The following is a 15,086-nucleotide window of genomic DNA, read 5'->3' as shown; positions in this document are numbered from 1 at the left end:
TTCATCTCGCCTTCTTCCCCCGACGCATAACATCAACTCTATCTCCACGTACCGATCTATCCGATGTATGTTCATCCTCGCAAAATTTCGTCCACGATTTTTAGCCTACCACGACGCGACTTGGTATCGCCAGGATGAATAGCGCAAATATCACGGACAGATAAATAAGAATCGCAATAAAGTTCCAGAATGACGGAGGTGTAGGGCCGTTAACATCGACGTAGTTGCGCCGTTAAATCGTAACTCGTGCCAAAACCTCTCCACCAACAATCGTGCTCGTCCAATACGTACATTAATATTCCATGCTTAAAGAAGAAAAACATGTTTTACCAGGTACTAATTAAAACGGACATTTCCACTCGTATCTAGTTATATCTGATTGAAATACTCAGATACTTCACTGAGATATTAAATGTTTCGAAATGAAATACTCTTCTTATACCCGTAATTCGAATCTCGAGATACAGCTAAAAGAACGAGAAAAGTATTTCAGGGAAAAAGTTTCAAACTCGATGTTATCGGGGATACTTTAGATGGTGATCAATTCATTTGCTATCGCGTGCCTATAAGACATTCGAAAATTAAATGTAACTATATCTAAATGGAGAATCATCGCAGATCCCCGTTACTCTAAGGGCGGTTTGATCCTACAGCAGTGGCTCCATCACCCTGGAGAAAACCGACCCTTCCTTTTCCTTCGGATTGTTTCTCCGGTGGCTGGGTTATGTGCTTTAGGATAACGTTCCACGATCACGCGATGACTCTCCACCTTTTAACCCAGCAGCTAAGTACGTTTTAGTTACCCCACGGTGAAAGCTTCCCTTCCTTCTCTCGTTCCCTCGTTTCGACCCTCTCCTTCTCCCTGTATCCTAATACCTTCGGCTCGTACATCTTCATTCGCTCAGCCGTTTCTTAAACACTTAGATTTTATCACCGAGTGCAACGTGTTCCAACGGCGAAACATCATTCGTGAAACGTCGGTCTAGCATCAAGCGAGAAACATTTCGTTTCGTATATCAAACGGAATCGCCGAATATCACGTAACGTTTCAGTCGAATTAAACATTAAATGCAAGATGAGGTTATTTCAATTCTTTTAGACCGAATGTTGTTTAATCTTGCTAAAAAAAAAAGTCCTCTTGAAGATCCCTTCGTGGTATTCTATTATTTGGTATTCTAATCTACGAAACAATTTTCATTAAAACGGAATTACAATCAAAAATCGCGTTGTCATGCTCGCATCTCTCTAGAGGGTAGAACAACGTCGACAGCATCCCAGGCAAGCCGATATCTTTGACCTATAAATTATAATATGTAAATCGCGAGAGAGCAGAAACATCGAGGGGTCTCGGTGCGCGCGTTCGCGGTGGTAGATAGGTGGTCTGGCAATTACAGAGGCTTACTGTACATACAAATTGCTAGATACTCCCCGCTCTTCCGCCATTTCTCTCCGTCTCTCGCCGCGTCTCTTTCTCGTCGGTACCATTTACCATCCTTCTTCACGGTAGCAACGAAGGACAAACCCCTGTGCAGAAGCCACGCAGGAGACGCAGTTATATGAAAGCAGCCACTAGAAGGGTATTACCAAAGTAAGAAGTCAGCTTGATGGCTTTGGCCGTAACTTGGTTTTTCGCTCCTATTCCTCTTCTCCTAATTCTCTTCTCCATAAACCTTTGTAGAGTATCCTTACCGTCGGAGGACCTCGCTGTCTTCTCCATAAACCTCTGTTAGAAAGCGCTTTAAAACGACACATTGGTAAACGCCGCGCATTTGCCTTCCCCTGCCAACTAAGAGGATTTGTTTTACGCGGTGAAACATAGCTGCCCGGAAGTACCTATTTCTTCAAACTTATAACCCTCGATAGAGGTCCGACAAGAGCGTGCAAACGACAGTCCGAGTTTCAAGTGTTCGTGCGTTCCACAGAGTAGGTAAGTAAAATAGACGTGGACACCTCGTTGGGATTCGGGTCAGCGGCGTGCAGTTGTTCCTGTTCTTTTGGCTAGCTACGGAGGCGAGACGAAGCCCAAAGCTTGGGAAGAGAAACTAACGGGACAAGGAGACAGCTGCAGAGGGTGAGGAGGTGGATGCCGGACAAATTATCCACCTTCCTCATCCCTTCTCAGCTTTCCAAACCATCCAGCTATCCAGCCATCCTGTAGGACTTCTACCTCGAGAACCCCACGCCCTAATAGTTGCCTATGGGGACGCGATGGGACTCCCGATGGACTGGATGAAATCTCGTGCATTGTGCAATCCAGCCTCTCTTCCCTTCGCCCGTCCCTGTCCACCTCTCTTCTCTCTACCTTCCCTCTCATCCTGCCCGATTCCAAGGAGGGGAAGAATATATTCCTTCCAATTTGCCACGGTTGTGCATTCGACGGCAGATCGAAAGATATTGGGGGAAGGAATTTCCTTCCTCTTCTCTCCTTTTGCTTCTTTCTTCTTTCTTCCCCGTCTTCCCTGCTTCGTTCTTCTTAAACGTTCTATTCTATTTTTCCTTCCACGCCAATGAGCGCCAGGCTGATTTCTTATGGCCGTACACACAGGTGAATCGTTATTACCACCGGCGAACTCTTATTCCCTTAGTCTCAAACGAACCTTGGTAAACACAATGCCCTTAATGAGCCGAGTGGCTTCCTTAATTCCTAATAGCGTTCGTTTTTAAAAGAATTCGCTTTTAAAAGCGAATAGCCGTGGATAGAATCGTCGAGGACAGAAGATTGCGATCTTATCGGATTTCTTATCTTCCCTGTTTTGTATGAGGCTAGGAAACATAGCAGGTCGCGAGCAAAAAGGAAACAGACTCGCTGGCTGTGCTCGACGTAAACGATTTTCTTTATAGGTCGAATTAAGGCAAGTTTACGCGTCATGTGACAAAATCCCATTTTACGACAGGAGCTGACTCCCGTAAACCTGCTGTTGGTCAAATAATTCCCCGTGATATTGTAGTAGTAACCCTATAGAAGCATGATTTAGTGCGCGGATACACGCGTGACGTGATATCATTACCATACGCATAATTTTTATATTAGCCCGCTGCGGGATTATCGTTTTGTCCTGGAACGGCCGTGTAACCGCGTAATAAAACCCCAGTTTCATGAATACGCGTGACATGAACCTGCGCCGGTGTAGCTTCTCCGCGAGACAATTTTATACGAGCCACGATTCGCTATTTACTCCGGCGATCCGCTTTATAACTTTAATGCCTGGCGATTGAAATTAAAATTACTCGTAATCGGACGATCACGCTTGGAGCAAGCGCGATAAGATCCAAGAGGTAAAACGGCTGGCTCGGGGGAAAACTTGCCAGTGGTGTACGAGTAAAGGCGTGGGTATCAAAAGAGATACAGAGAATGGGATGAGGGCTGCGGACAAGAACGACCACGTCGTCCAAAACTCCACCGATGAAGCCAGGGAAATACAACGCGGGGACGATTGTAGAGCAGGCAACAAGAGGGATCATTTGAGGAAGATGTAACACGAGACCGTCTACTCGCTACGGCTCATAAAACTGCGCGTTTTATGCTGATGGCGCACGTCTCGGAGACATTGGCACGAAGAAAAGCAGCGAGAGAGAGGAAGAGAGAACGGAAAGGGAGTAGGTCTGGCCGAAGAAAAGTACTACAACAGCTAAGGCTGCTGCGCTAGCGTCGATCGAGGGGTGGCCAAGCAAGCGCGACCGACCAAGTGAAAAAACGGTGTAGGCCGATGCGGCTCGTTCTCTTGAGATTATTTTGGCATGGGAGCCAAATGCAAACGGCAGGTACGTTATCCACGCGAGATTTTCTCCGTTTCCGCCATGAGGAGAGAGAAAGAGCGAAACGATTCGATCGTTCCCTGATCGGTAGCCGATGTTCCTTGTGCGCTCGATTATGCTGGAACCGATCGAAAGGGAAATACGTAGCTACGTGCCGTTGGATAACGTCGTTTGGCTGGCAGCGAGCTTGCAATTTTAAAGCGGCTCGACCCTTCAAAAATCTCTTCTCTCGGCTCTAACGCTGGGAACGTCCGACCATGCACGACCACAAACTACTTACAGCCACTTTGCCGTGGGAAATCGATAACGGATTCGCCGTTGCGCAAATTATCAGACTCGGTGAAATATTACACCGGTAGAAGGGACTGTATACATCGTGAAGGAAGACATCGACGGTGATGTTACGTGGCTTTCCCCCCGCCCCTTCGCCCACGAACCACATAATCAGAGAGCGAAATTAATCATTTTAACGAGCCGCAACGGCGGCTTAAAAAAAGGTGCTTTAATATCGCGCAGTCGTCTCGCAGTCCTCGACGTTCAACGCGTTACGTTCTTATTTGGCAATGCGTTTTATTCCGCGCATTGGCAAAGAGAAACAGGATTTCGCGGGGCTTTATTTCGGCCGCGGGAGTTAATTGCGATGTACCTGCGCGCGATGGAGGCATCGAAATACAAACAGCAGAGCACCACCGTCCTAGCCGGGGCTAGGAAGAAATTAAGTGGATTAGTAGCTTAATGGCGAGATGGTGGTAAACTGAAATAAATATGGTGCTTGCCTGAGAACTGGCTGAATGTAATTATCCGGCTAAGCACTTAGTAATTTCCAACAAGAGAAAAGAATGTGTAGGCATATGTACGTATATACACGTATAGGGTGTCTCGACAGATCCCTGCCAAATTTATGCAACGTATTCTAAAAGATAGATAGATAAAAAAAGGTAAAAAATGATCTATTAAGAGCTATTCGAAGGATTCAGTCGCAATTGTAAGTTAAACTGTGCGACGTTCCTCGATTTCGTAGCTCCGTGTAGTCGATGATAATTAACCGTTAATCGTGATAATAATAATTGACTCTGAAGATAATAATTTGTTTATTACCAAGCAACTATCGAGACATCCAGTATGCACATACTATATACATACACGTATGAATAGAAGAAAAAGGAAGCAGAAAGGGGAAAAAGTTAAAAGTTATCGAATATCTGAATCTCGTTACAGACCAATACGGATACTCCTAGGCAATTATTTTTTATCCTCTCTTTCTGGCTGATTCCCTTTCCGAATACAATTGAATACGATCGCCGGCGGGAGAAGTAAATTCGCGATAGGGAAAGGAAATGAGCAGCAGAAGAGGCTCGCGAACCGAAACCGAGGAGGGCACAAAAGAAACGAGGGTGAGCCGTTAAAAGTTGAAAACGCGTTTGCGCGCAACTGTTTCATCGTAATAGCCGAAGTTCTTAGTCGCTTCGCGTTGCCTTTATTATTTTATATTTCGTGGCACCACGGCACGGACAGATAACAGAAATTATACGCGCGTTTTCAAAGTGAAACGACCGTTAGCGGAGCAACACGAAACTTTAATTCGCGACGATACCGACTCGCTCGATTTCATCTTCGCGAATATCTTTAGTCGGGGAACCTAATTTCAAAGGGATTCATGTTCCAGCCTAATTTCTTCGGACCGGACAAAGATACGAATCCACCGTCTGGCATCGAGAAATTCCGAAAATTTCGCGGCAAGTATCCCCCGACCCTCGGGAAATTAAGCCACTAATGAGACCAGTCACAAATGAATCGACGTTGAGCCTTCCGTTCCGCCTATAATTACTTCTTTTAGTCCAGTTACCGTCTTTTTTAAAACTTGGAACTCGTTAAGGTAATGCTGCCTGCCACAGCACAGCGAATTGTTACCGAGAAATAGTTCCACTCTTGGAGGATTATTTATGCGGCCACGACGTTATCGAGTTGAATATTTACGAGCTGAAATGCTGAGATTAATTGGAACATCAATTAATAAATTACATCGATATTCAGCAATGCTCAACACGTCTATTCAAATTTAGATGTAAATTTCAGGCGAAATGTTTAATTGGATATAAATCAATCGACGTAGGATGTTAAACGATATAGAATTATATTAATATACAGGACCAGGATTCCCCTTGTCTTTTCTTCATTGCGCGTGTTCTTCTAATTTTACGCTTCGATATTTTATATTTAGAATTGTATCGATATATACAACATTTAACATGATTTACCATTTCTTGGGGATTTATACATATGGGTGATACAGAATTGCGTATTAGCAACGTCATCGAACGTCAACCAGACGCGTTTCTACCAGTTAGGCGGCCACGTTGCAACTCCTCCGACAGCCACCTAACACGCACAAGTGCGTTCGACGCACGTGTTACGGACTGGCCGCGAGGTACACGCATGTACGATCGTATATAATATAGTGGATCTGCATCCTCTGTAACGTAATCAGGGCTGACACAATTAATCACTGGACCATCCAACCCTGCCGAACCATTAGCAATCGAGACACTTGGTTTCACAGGGGGGCATGGGTTACGCATCTCCATGCCTGAAAATGCATTGTGTTGGTGTGCAAAATACAGATACGTAGTGGCACAGACGACACACGAATGCACTTACGCTAACATTATGGCAAAAAAAAAAACGAAAGAAAGATGAGAAGCAAATTAACGAGTTAAGAATCAGTTGGAAATATAAACTAACAAAATACGTTTAAATTTCTGATTTATCGAAAATACATTAGACGAATTCGTTGGAGTTTATAAGAATCTTTTGTTATTTCATACAAATATCATGTACAAAGGTTCTTCCCTTCTGATATATATGAAAAGCAGATACGTGACTCATCGAAAGTCAACGAACTTTCTCACCTGCAATTAACGTCTGACTGGCTCGAAATTTTCGAGCCGCAACATCGATTGCTCCCCAACCGATGCTCGTTAGACCGTTTTCGTCGAATTTCACCGCGCAATGCGGGCCCGTGATTAATTGGCGGCATTGTTTCTCGTTAGTTTATTATATGATGAAGCGACTCGTCTATCGACCTCCATCAACGGCTGACCGACCACGATATCGCGGAAATCTAGTTCAGAGACGCGTCGCTGCCCTCGCGGATCATATTAAACGGAACGCAGGGCACGATGCTGGGAGCACGGTCGATCGATGAGCAAAAGGGGAATCGCAGACATCGTGGCAGCGAGTAGCAGGCTTGATTAACTTCACTCGGTCGAGCAAGTTGAAAAACCTTCGATACGATCTTTATCGTGTACCGTAAAGAACTACTACCACCGATAATTAATTATACAGAAGAGGAAGTTCACCCAAGTTTCCTCATTTTTTCCATGAAAAGATCTCTTTCTTACTCCCTCTCTATTTATCTTTCTCCCTTCTTTCTATCAAGTTGGAACACGATCGTTACTTTTAATAGAGCTACCAGGGACCAACAACTAACTCTCGATGTGAACTGATCACGACGCACGCGCATAATCTCCGCTCCTGTATCGAAACTAATTTTCCTACGCAGTTACCGGAAGCTAATTCCTCTCCTCTTTTCTCTTCGTTTTTCTTCCTTTCTTTCTTCTTCTTCTTTTTTGTCAAAGTCGCCAAGAGGGAAATTCTATGAAGACAAGAATCAATAATTTCTTCCTATTTTCTCATTCGATCTTCTCCAATATTAATTACGAAGTAACGCGGGCATAGCTGTATACCAGGACGAGAATGGTAAGGGTTAAGTACCGAGATAGACAGGTCGCGTCTCCACTAGTGGAAACGGGGAACAGGATATGGCCCATTGGCTATGAAGCGAGAAAAGATTGGTAAGGTAGAGAAGGGGCAATAATACGAGGTTTCTTGGGAAACGGCCAACGTGTCAGCCGTAATATCATAGTCGTTACGTGGAACATCTCAAACGTACGTCGTGCGAATGAGCATTTTATTCTCTGACAGTGTGCACGTGTGCGCGTACTTTACACAAACAAGTGTCCCGCGAAATTATCATTTTGCCCGCAGCGATCGAATCAAGTCGTGCACCACCATCTTTGATTTCCTCTTCGTGAATCGCCGTCTTGTCTTCTTGCGTAAAAATGCGTCCTATCCTCCGTGCAAGGTGGATATAAACAATATCGTGTCGCCTGAATCTATGTTGTAATTGCTCTCGCCCTGGAAATTTTCATAAAATTACCGTTATCGATATTAACTTCTTCGTTTCTTCTAATAAAATTGTAATTTACTTCCTGCAATTTGTTTTTTTTTTTTAATAAGATAAAAATGTAAGACGAAACGTATATCAAGACGATAAAAATGCAACGACATAAATGCAAGTACCGCAAAAATGGAGCGAAAAGAAGACAGAACAAGGAATAGCAGTGCGATCGAAGCATACGAAACCTCGAGAAAAGTCGGTATTATCATAATAATGGCTGAAACCATCATCCTTTCCGCGTCTGCTCTCCGACTCCTCCATAGCTCGCTTCTCGAGGCTTCTTTCTTTCCTCGAACGCGCTTAAGGAAGCGGAGTCTAATAGCGGTCGAGTTTTGTACATTTACAAATTTAAAATGATAATTCTGCCGTGGGTGTGGCAAGCCTTCAAGATCATTTGCGCCCTTTCATCTTTTCTCTCTTACTTTCCATCCTCCAGTTACAGTCCAAACCAACCACCTCACAGTAGGTCGATTATGCGTCTCGCAAAAAGTTCCACGATAGAATACTCTCGCTAGACGTTTGTCAATTGTACAGAAACAGGTGTCTTACCCCATCTCGATTACGATCAACGCGTTATTGACATCCCACATGACTACTTTTTATAGTTTCTCGTATAAATAGGAGGAAAATAAAAAAGAAAAATTGAAAAATCATAACACGTAATCGAAAATTCACGTAACACGTGAAAGTGTCTGGGTATTATAGCTGGTATCAGTAATGCACTACTAATTTTAAATGTTATTAAGAACAACTTTTTTAAGTATGATGCGAATAATTTTATGCTTACCAATAATTCCCAATCGGTGTCATTTACAAGTACCAAAATTCCTGGTCGCCTATGAACATAAAATAGTACATAAAATAAGCGTGTACATGTACTATTTATATATATCTAGACACAAAAATGTTTACATGTTTGAATGAATGAGCTATCTCTGTAGTTGTAACTCCATTAATGTGAACTATGCTGCCCTCTCGATTAAAACTGTGAAACTCGTAAGGTGCCATGTTGATCTTATATATCATAGAATTGGCAAGTGCGAATTAATACAATAATAACGTATTGTGTTTATAGTAAGAAGTACGAGGTACAACACGAGTGTCGGAGTATCAATTGGTGAAACATTTTGAACGATTACTTGAAATGGTTCTACCGTTAACGTAAAAATATATGATTTAATAACTTACACGGTGTCTCCTTGCATAAAAAGTTCCGGTCGTTCTTTTAGAAGGTTATCTTTTATCCAGAAAAGTAACTTTTGTATAGTCCCTATAAAATTTCATATCACGAATTAATATTTTACACTGGGAGAAATTTTATAGAACTTACATTCGTTTCCAGGTAAGTTCACAGAGTGCTTTTTCTTTTTGTCGAAAAGTAATTCTGCCCCACCTCTGAAATTATTTAATAATTCGATATACATGTATATTGTTACGATCGCAAGAAGAGTTAGGTTAAGTATCGATTCCATATTACCCGAATTCAATGGTCACGGGAATACTGCTACTTTCGATAGACATGTTTTTTTTTATTTTTCGTAAAATTATGCCGCCTTACAATACTATTAATTATTATTATATAATTACAAACAAAATATCGTTCACTGCGCATAGAAACAACTTAAACGACATTACAACCCCGTTCCACGTTCCTTCTATTCAAGTGATCAGTAGTGTATGCATGTTGCAAAATAGAAATTTCCGAATTCAAAATTTAATTTAAAAAACAGTTATACATTGTAATAGTTTCATCTCTTCATCGATATTTTATAATTTACAAAAGTTTTTCTACAAATCTTCGCAATTGTTAATCTTATAATATTATGCATCGAGAAATCGAAAGAAACGATCATTCCATTGATATAAAAATATTTTCTTGTTATGAATATGTATATTAATATCAGTAATATCAATAACAAGTATTCACAAAAAATAAAATTTATGCCAAACGTAATGTAAAAAGCAGAATGTAGAGCAGGTGCCTCTTAAATGCTATGCAAAGTACACTCCTGTGTATTCGTGGGTCATTAGCCTTAATAATTATGAGTTTAATTGTATGGTGAAGGTTGTGTTATACATGATTAACACCAATTGATAAAGAAATAAAGTTTGTTAGTTGAAAATAATATTTAAAAATGTAATTATTGTTAAACGAATATGGAATAATGGTGTTTGATAAAAATGTAGAATGTACAGATGGACTGAAGTGCAGGTGTGATCAGCGGCAGTTGTAATGGCGGTCGTCGGAAAAGTGCAATCGCAGGCGTTAAATATCTAAAAAACAAAGTGGCGCAAATCCAATACCCGTTTGCATTATTTTAAACTTTTTATCCTCGTATAATTTTATATAATTGTAATACGTTTTCTGTGTTCAGTATCAACTTGCACAATGTCGCAAAGAAATGAACGTACTTCGGATGAAACGGAGTCACAAATGCATGCAGAAAATCACAATAAAGAACAATCAAAATGTGAAACAAGCATGTTAAACAATGACACAGAACAACCAATGTTGGAGGATGAAGAAATGCCAACGTATATCAGTGTGTCTACTCCATCAAAACGCGAAGATTCAGATATCAGTAATACAAAACAAGCGGATAGAATCCCAATAGAAGAAGACCACAGTCGAAGTCCTTATCCTAGTGATGATCAAGGAGGCGGCAGTATCTATGTATTGTCTTCTGGTGAAGAAAGTACTCATCCATACAATGATGAAGAAAGTAACCATCCATACAACGATGAAGAGGAAGATGAATATGCAGATAGTGAAGGTAAGTAAATAATAAAACCTCGTTTCTACATTGCAATGTATATACATATATGTATGCAGATATGGATGAAATGGATCTTGAAAATGATCGTGAAAATGCAATGATAGATGAGGAGGAAGAAGAAGATGATGATGATGATGACGAAGGAAACCTTTTGAGACTACATAATGACGACGATGAAGATGTTGAGACAGAATATGATCTGGAGTGCTTTGATAGAGTATCTGATGATTTTGTCTTAAACAAAAGATTAAAGCAACATCATAAAGAGAGAAGTTTATCATTACAAGATTTAAGCATTTCAAAAAACAATGTTCATTTGTCACATAATAGAAAAAGACATAGCATGAACATTTTCAGACATAATTATTTAGGTATGCAGCAAAATCCAATGCCATATTCTATTGCACAAAAAAAGCAAATGATGTCAGTTAAGTATCAACACGTGGAAAGTAAAGTGAAACAGTACATAAAAGGTATAAAAGAACAAACTAGAAGATCTATGGAAAAGCGTATTAAAGAGCAAGAATTTATAATGAATAAAAATCATGCAAGCAATGAAAGTAAGAAATATGTTTATCGAATTATATTTGAATTGAAATATTCATATTAGGAAAATATATTCGATGTCTATTATAGTTGTTATGATTTGAAATGTCTTTACATAATTCAATAAAGTACTGGGCTGCATTATGGTATTTAGACAAAAAAACACTAGAGAATATGGTTCACCATGAAAGCTTATAAGCATAGAAGTCCAACAAGACTGGTCATGGCTACTGCACATATCCCATTCGAAAAGTATAGATTAAAATGTGTAGACCCGGTACAAATGCAAACGGTCGTCGAGAGAATTTTGGCGGCGATATTATCTATATTTTCTGAATGGAGCATTTTCAGAAGATGTGACCATCCTTATTGGGCTCTGCCACTCATAAGCTTTCCAATAATATCCCATACTCTCCAGTAAGCATTGGCCTAAATGCTATGATACAGTCAAATATTGTTTGTGACATTCTTGTATGTGAATGAATAACCAAGTTCTAAGGCAAATACGTAATCAATGTAAACTATAACTTTTACTTTTTGCTTATAGACAATGACACTGAGCAATTGAAAGCAAGAGTTAATAAAACCATAAAAGATTATGCTGAGAAAGCTATTCAGAATTTACAACGTGATGAAGCTGAAAATGATAATTTAATATACAATACAGCACAAATATTGGAAAATGGAGAAAATAATAAAACCTCCAACAGAATTATTGAAAATGATTATAAACATATTCGAAAGGACACTGAATATAATGATATACCAAATGAGAAACGAGTGCAGAATTCCGATGATAAATTAGAAAAACGAAATGGTTCAGTAGATGTCAATATCCGTCATATCGAATATCAAAATGCTTTAGATAGAAATATGAGATTTGGTAGCATAAATCAACCTTCTCTAATTAATGGACATCAGACAACGCCCACATTTATTAATTTACGTACGTTAAGCTATGAAGAATACATGCACAGTGCCTCTAATATGGAACAAGGAGAAGAATTACCTGAACAAAGACAAGAAAAAATGAACGAAACAGAAATATATAATGAAACAGGAATGATTAGTTCACAAGAAATTGATAACAATATTAACTGTCCTTTAAAAATTGCAAACGTTAAAAGTATCCGCATAATACAAGATGAACCAGAAAACTTAAATTTTACAAAAATTAATGCAACTAATAGAATAAATGCCGAGAACACTGAAATAATTGAGTTGAAAACTCAACTCAATGAGAAAGACGCACAATTTATTAATTTGCGAGATGCCTACCAAAAAGTATTGGCAGAAAATATAAAAATGAAACAAGAATTGGATAATCTAAAAAAATCTTTAGCAAAATATGAGGATCAGAATAAAACATGTGAAATGAAAACTGCATTTGTACAAACTGAAACAGTTTCAGAATCTACTTCTAAACAAGATACTGTAACTTCAGGAGAAGCAAACAATAAAATATCTACTAGTAGTGTTGCATCTACAGCAAGTTCTACTGATCAATGGGCAGATAGTGCTTATAGCCCAGCTATATCCATTAAGCTTCCTGATTTGACACCAATTCTTAATTCTGATGATAGTATTATACTCACTGATGGGAATACTCCAAGAAAATTAGCACATCCATTATCTCGAACATTTATTACTTCATCTCGAATTTTGCAAACACTTTCAAATATAACCCAAGGGAAGACAAAAGTTGAAAGTCCTTTAGTAAGAAATATCAAGAAACGATTAAATGAAAATTCTACAGATCAGATATCAAATATAGAATACAATTCTCCAATTCATGCATCAAGTTCCAAAAAAAGAAAAGCTACAGAAATGCTTGATACATCTACTTCTGTTCAACCTTTCAAAATACCTCATACAACTGTAGAATCTGAGAGAAAAAATAGTACTGATACAACTGATGTAGAATTTAAATATTCTGAGGAACATGCAACGTCAAAATCAGAACAAATAGAAGATACATCGGTCAATAAAGATATTAATGGTTCTACATCTGCAGAAAATAAGATACAACAGACAGATGATCATGAGGACAGTGTAAAATGTTTCATATACAGGGAAGATGAAAATAGCAAAAATAGAAGTTTCTTAATTCAAGCAGAAGAACCTATAAAAGATGGATTAGATAATGAAAAAAATCGCATTCAAGAATGTGGTCCATATTTATTGGGTAATCTTGAAGTAAGAATGTCTGAAATAAATGGAACGATTAGTGTTTGGGGTAAAGAGGTAGGTCATGAATCTATAAGCGATAACGAAGATGATATGGAAGTCTGTGTAAAATCAAATGAACAGAGAATGTGTCAGACTTGGCAGAATACATCACAAACGAGATTTAATGGAAGTCCGCTTGTGTGTTCAACTAATAAAAAGCAGAAAGTTCCAAACAAATTCAGTAGGTCCAATATTCCTCAATGTTGTCATTCTTTATCATTAAATTCAATAAAGGCGTCTTCATCAATAGAAGATGTAAATGACAAAAGACATATGAGTAATTCTCTCAGCCCAAATATTTGTGTTCCTTCTTGTGAAAACTGTAATTCTTCAAAATATCATCAAGAATGGCCAACATGTAAAGATGCATCGAGTTCACAAGAAAAATTACATTCCTGTTATACACATCATATTGGAGTCACAGATAAAGGATGTAGTTGTGGTTTATATCATGAGACACAAAAGCATGATGTTAGTCTTAAGCATTGTAAAGATAAGTTTCACAGTAATGGAATTCGGAGAGATTCATGTAAAAATACATTTACCCCAGATTCGAAAAATCATTTACACGAAAACTATATGGACGCCACTACCGAAATGAGCAAAGTAACTTGCAAATATCATGCGTGTCGATGTTCACATCAAAATGTAGTGGATAACAGTCCAGGCTCGAAATACTGTAATCCTGTTAGAGATATTTCGTATAGATGTAAATCATCTTTGGACAATATAAATATTCACGAGCATTCTGACAAACATATATGTAATCACAGCCCTTCACGCGATGATGAAGAAGAGGCTCTAATTCCAATTAAACGATCTAATGAAACGCCTGAAGTAAGATAATAAAAGCATAAATATAATCTTAACAAATTTATCAAAAACTTTATGTTCATGTAACGTTTGTTTCTTTATGTACAGACGAGACAACGAAGATTAAGTGGTAAAAGGGTAAGAGGAATTCTTATGGATCTTTTAAAGGGATGTGGAGATTGCCGTAATAATAGTACTGTTAGTTTAAGTAAAAGTGGATTTCGAAAAGGAACACCTTCTATGGCAAATGATCCTCCACAAATTAAGATTTCTTCTCCTACACTCGGGCCTACATGTTCCACTTCTACGCAATGCAATGACAGGTAACTATATTGTACACTATCATAAAAACATGATATATACATGGAATACGTTATTACTTTTACTTACAGGTGTTGCCATGCATATGCACGTAGAATTGAATCTCAACTTGAAGAATTTCGATTGGAAATGGAAAGAGTAAGATCGCGTTCAGACGCAATCCTAGATATGCTCAATATGCTTCATTCTGTGGATACGAACTAATGAAACTTATATAATACTAAATAAGTGCTTTTTCCTTGTACAGATCACTATTTTAATTTCTTTAAATCGATTTGCACTGTCATCAAAAATTCTTATTTACCTCTTCTACTTCATTGCATATAAGGGTTACGTGAACAATTTATTACAATAAAATACATAAATAAAAAAACTGCTACATTGTAACAGATGTCATTCGTATT

At 38.9% G+C, this 15,086-nt stretch overlaps 2 protein-coding genes across 3 annotated transcripts; one reads left to right on the top strand and one right to left on the bottom strand.

Moving 5' to 3' along the window:
• Positions 1-7,689: 7,689 nt before the first annotated feature.
• LOC126863745 (ubiquitin-related modifier 1) lies at positions 7,690-9,660 on the bottom strand. The gene is made up of 5 exons (XM_050614215.1): positions 9,474-9,660; positions 9,327-9,391; positions 9,185-9,266; positions 8,784-8,832; positions 7,690-7,953 (listed from the first exon to the last, which is right to left on the bottom strand). The coding sequence occupies exons 1-5, from the start codon at positions 9,515-9,517 to the stop codon at positions 7,885-7,887; spliced, it is 309 nt and encodes a 102-aa protein (XP_050470172.1). The 5' UTR covers positions 9,518-9,660; the 3' UTR covers positions 7,690-7,884.
• Positions 9,190-15,073, top strand: LOC126863530 (kinesin-related protein 4-like). 2 transcript variants are annotated; one of them, XM_050613821.1, is made up of 6 exons: positions 9,190-9,338; positions 10,372-10,770; positions 10,830-11,333; positions 11,867-14,385; positions 14,470-14,684; positions 14,754-15,073. In XM_050613821.1, exons 2-6 carry the CDS (start codon positions 10,386-10,388, stop codon positions 14,884-14,886), a joined length of 3,756 nt encoding a protein of 1,251 aa, XP_050469778.1. In that variant the 5' UTR covers positions 9,190-9,338; positions 10,372-10,385; the 3' UTR covers positions 14,887-15,073. The 2 variants fall into 2 exon arrangements, with proteins under 2 accessions (XP_050469778.1, XP_050469779.1); XM_050613822.1 differs by lacking the exon at positions 9,190-9,338 and having other exon boundaries at positions 9,828-10,770; positions 10,878-11,333.
• Positions 15,074-15,086: the final 13 nt, after the last annotated feature.

Source organism: Bombus huntii, chromosome 1 (assembly GCF_024542735.1).
Source record: "Bombus huntii isolate Logan2020A chromosome 1, iyBomHunt1.1, whole genome shotgun sequence".
In the NCBI taxonomy this organism is placed as follows: Eukaryota; Metazoa; Arthropoda; class Insecta; order Hymenoptera; family Apidae; genus Bombus; species Bombus huntii.
This window is presented reverse-complemented; position numbering and strand designations above follow the sequence as displayed.

What these genes read in the sequence shown, in the direction of transcription:
- LOC126863530 (XM_050613821.1), top strand. Translation starts at nt 10,386, where the DNA reads ATGTCGCAAAGAAATGAACGTACTTCGGATGAAACGGAGTCACAAATG. An exon ending in TGAATATGCAGATAGTGAAG is followed by an intron (nt 10,771 to 10,829) that starts GTAAGTAAATAA and finishes ATATGTATGCAG; the next exon opens with ATATGGATGAAATGGATCTT. An exon ending in GATCTAATGAAACGCCTGAA is followed by an intron (nt 14,386 to 14,469) that starts GTAAGATAATAA and finishes CTTTATGTACAG; the next exon opens with ACGAGACAACGAAGATTAAG.
- LOC126863745 (XM_050614215.1), bottom strand. Translation starts at nt 9,517, where the DNA reads ATGTCTATCGAAAGTAGCAGTATTCCCGTGACCATTGAATTCGG. An exon ending in CCCGTGACCATTGAATTCGG is followed by an intron (nt 9,392 to 9,473) that starts GTAATATGGAAT and finishes AAATAATTTCAG; the next exon opens with AGGTGGGGCAGAATTACTTT. An exon ending in ACACCGATTGGGAATTATTG is followed by an intron (nt 7,954 to 8,783) that starts GTAAGCATAAAA and finishes GAAAATTTCCAG; the next exon opens with GGCGAGAGCAATTACAACAT.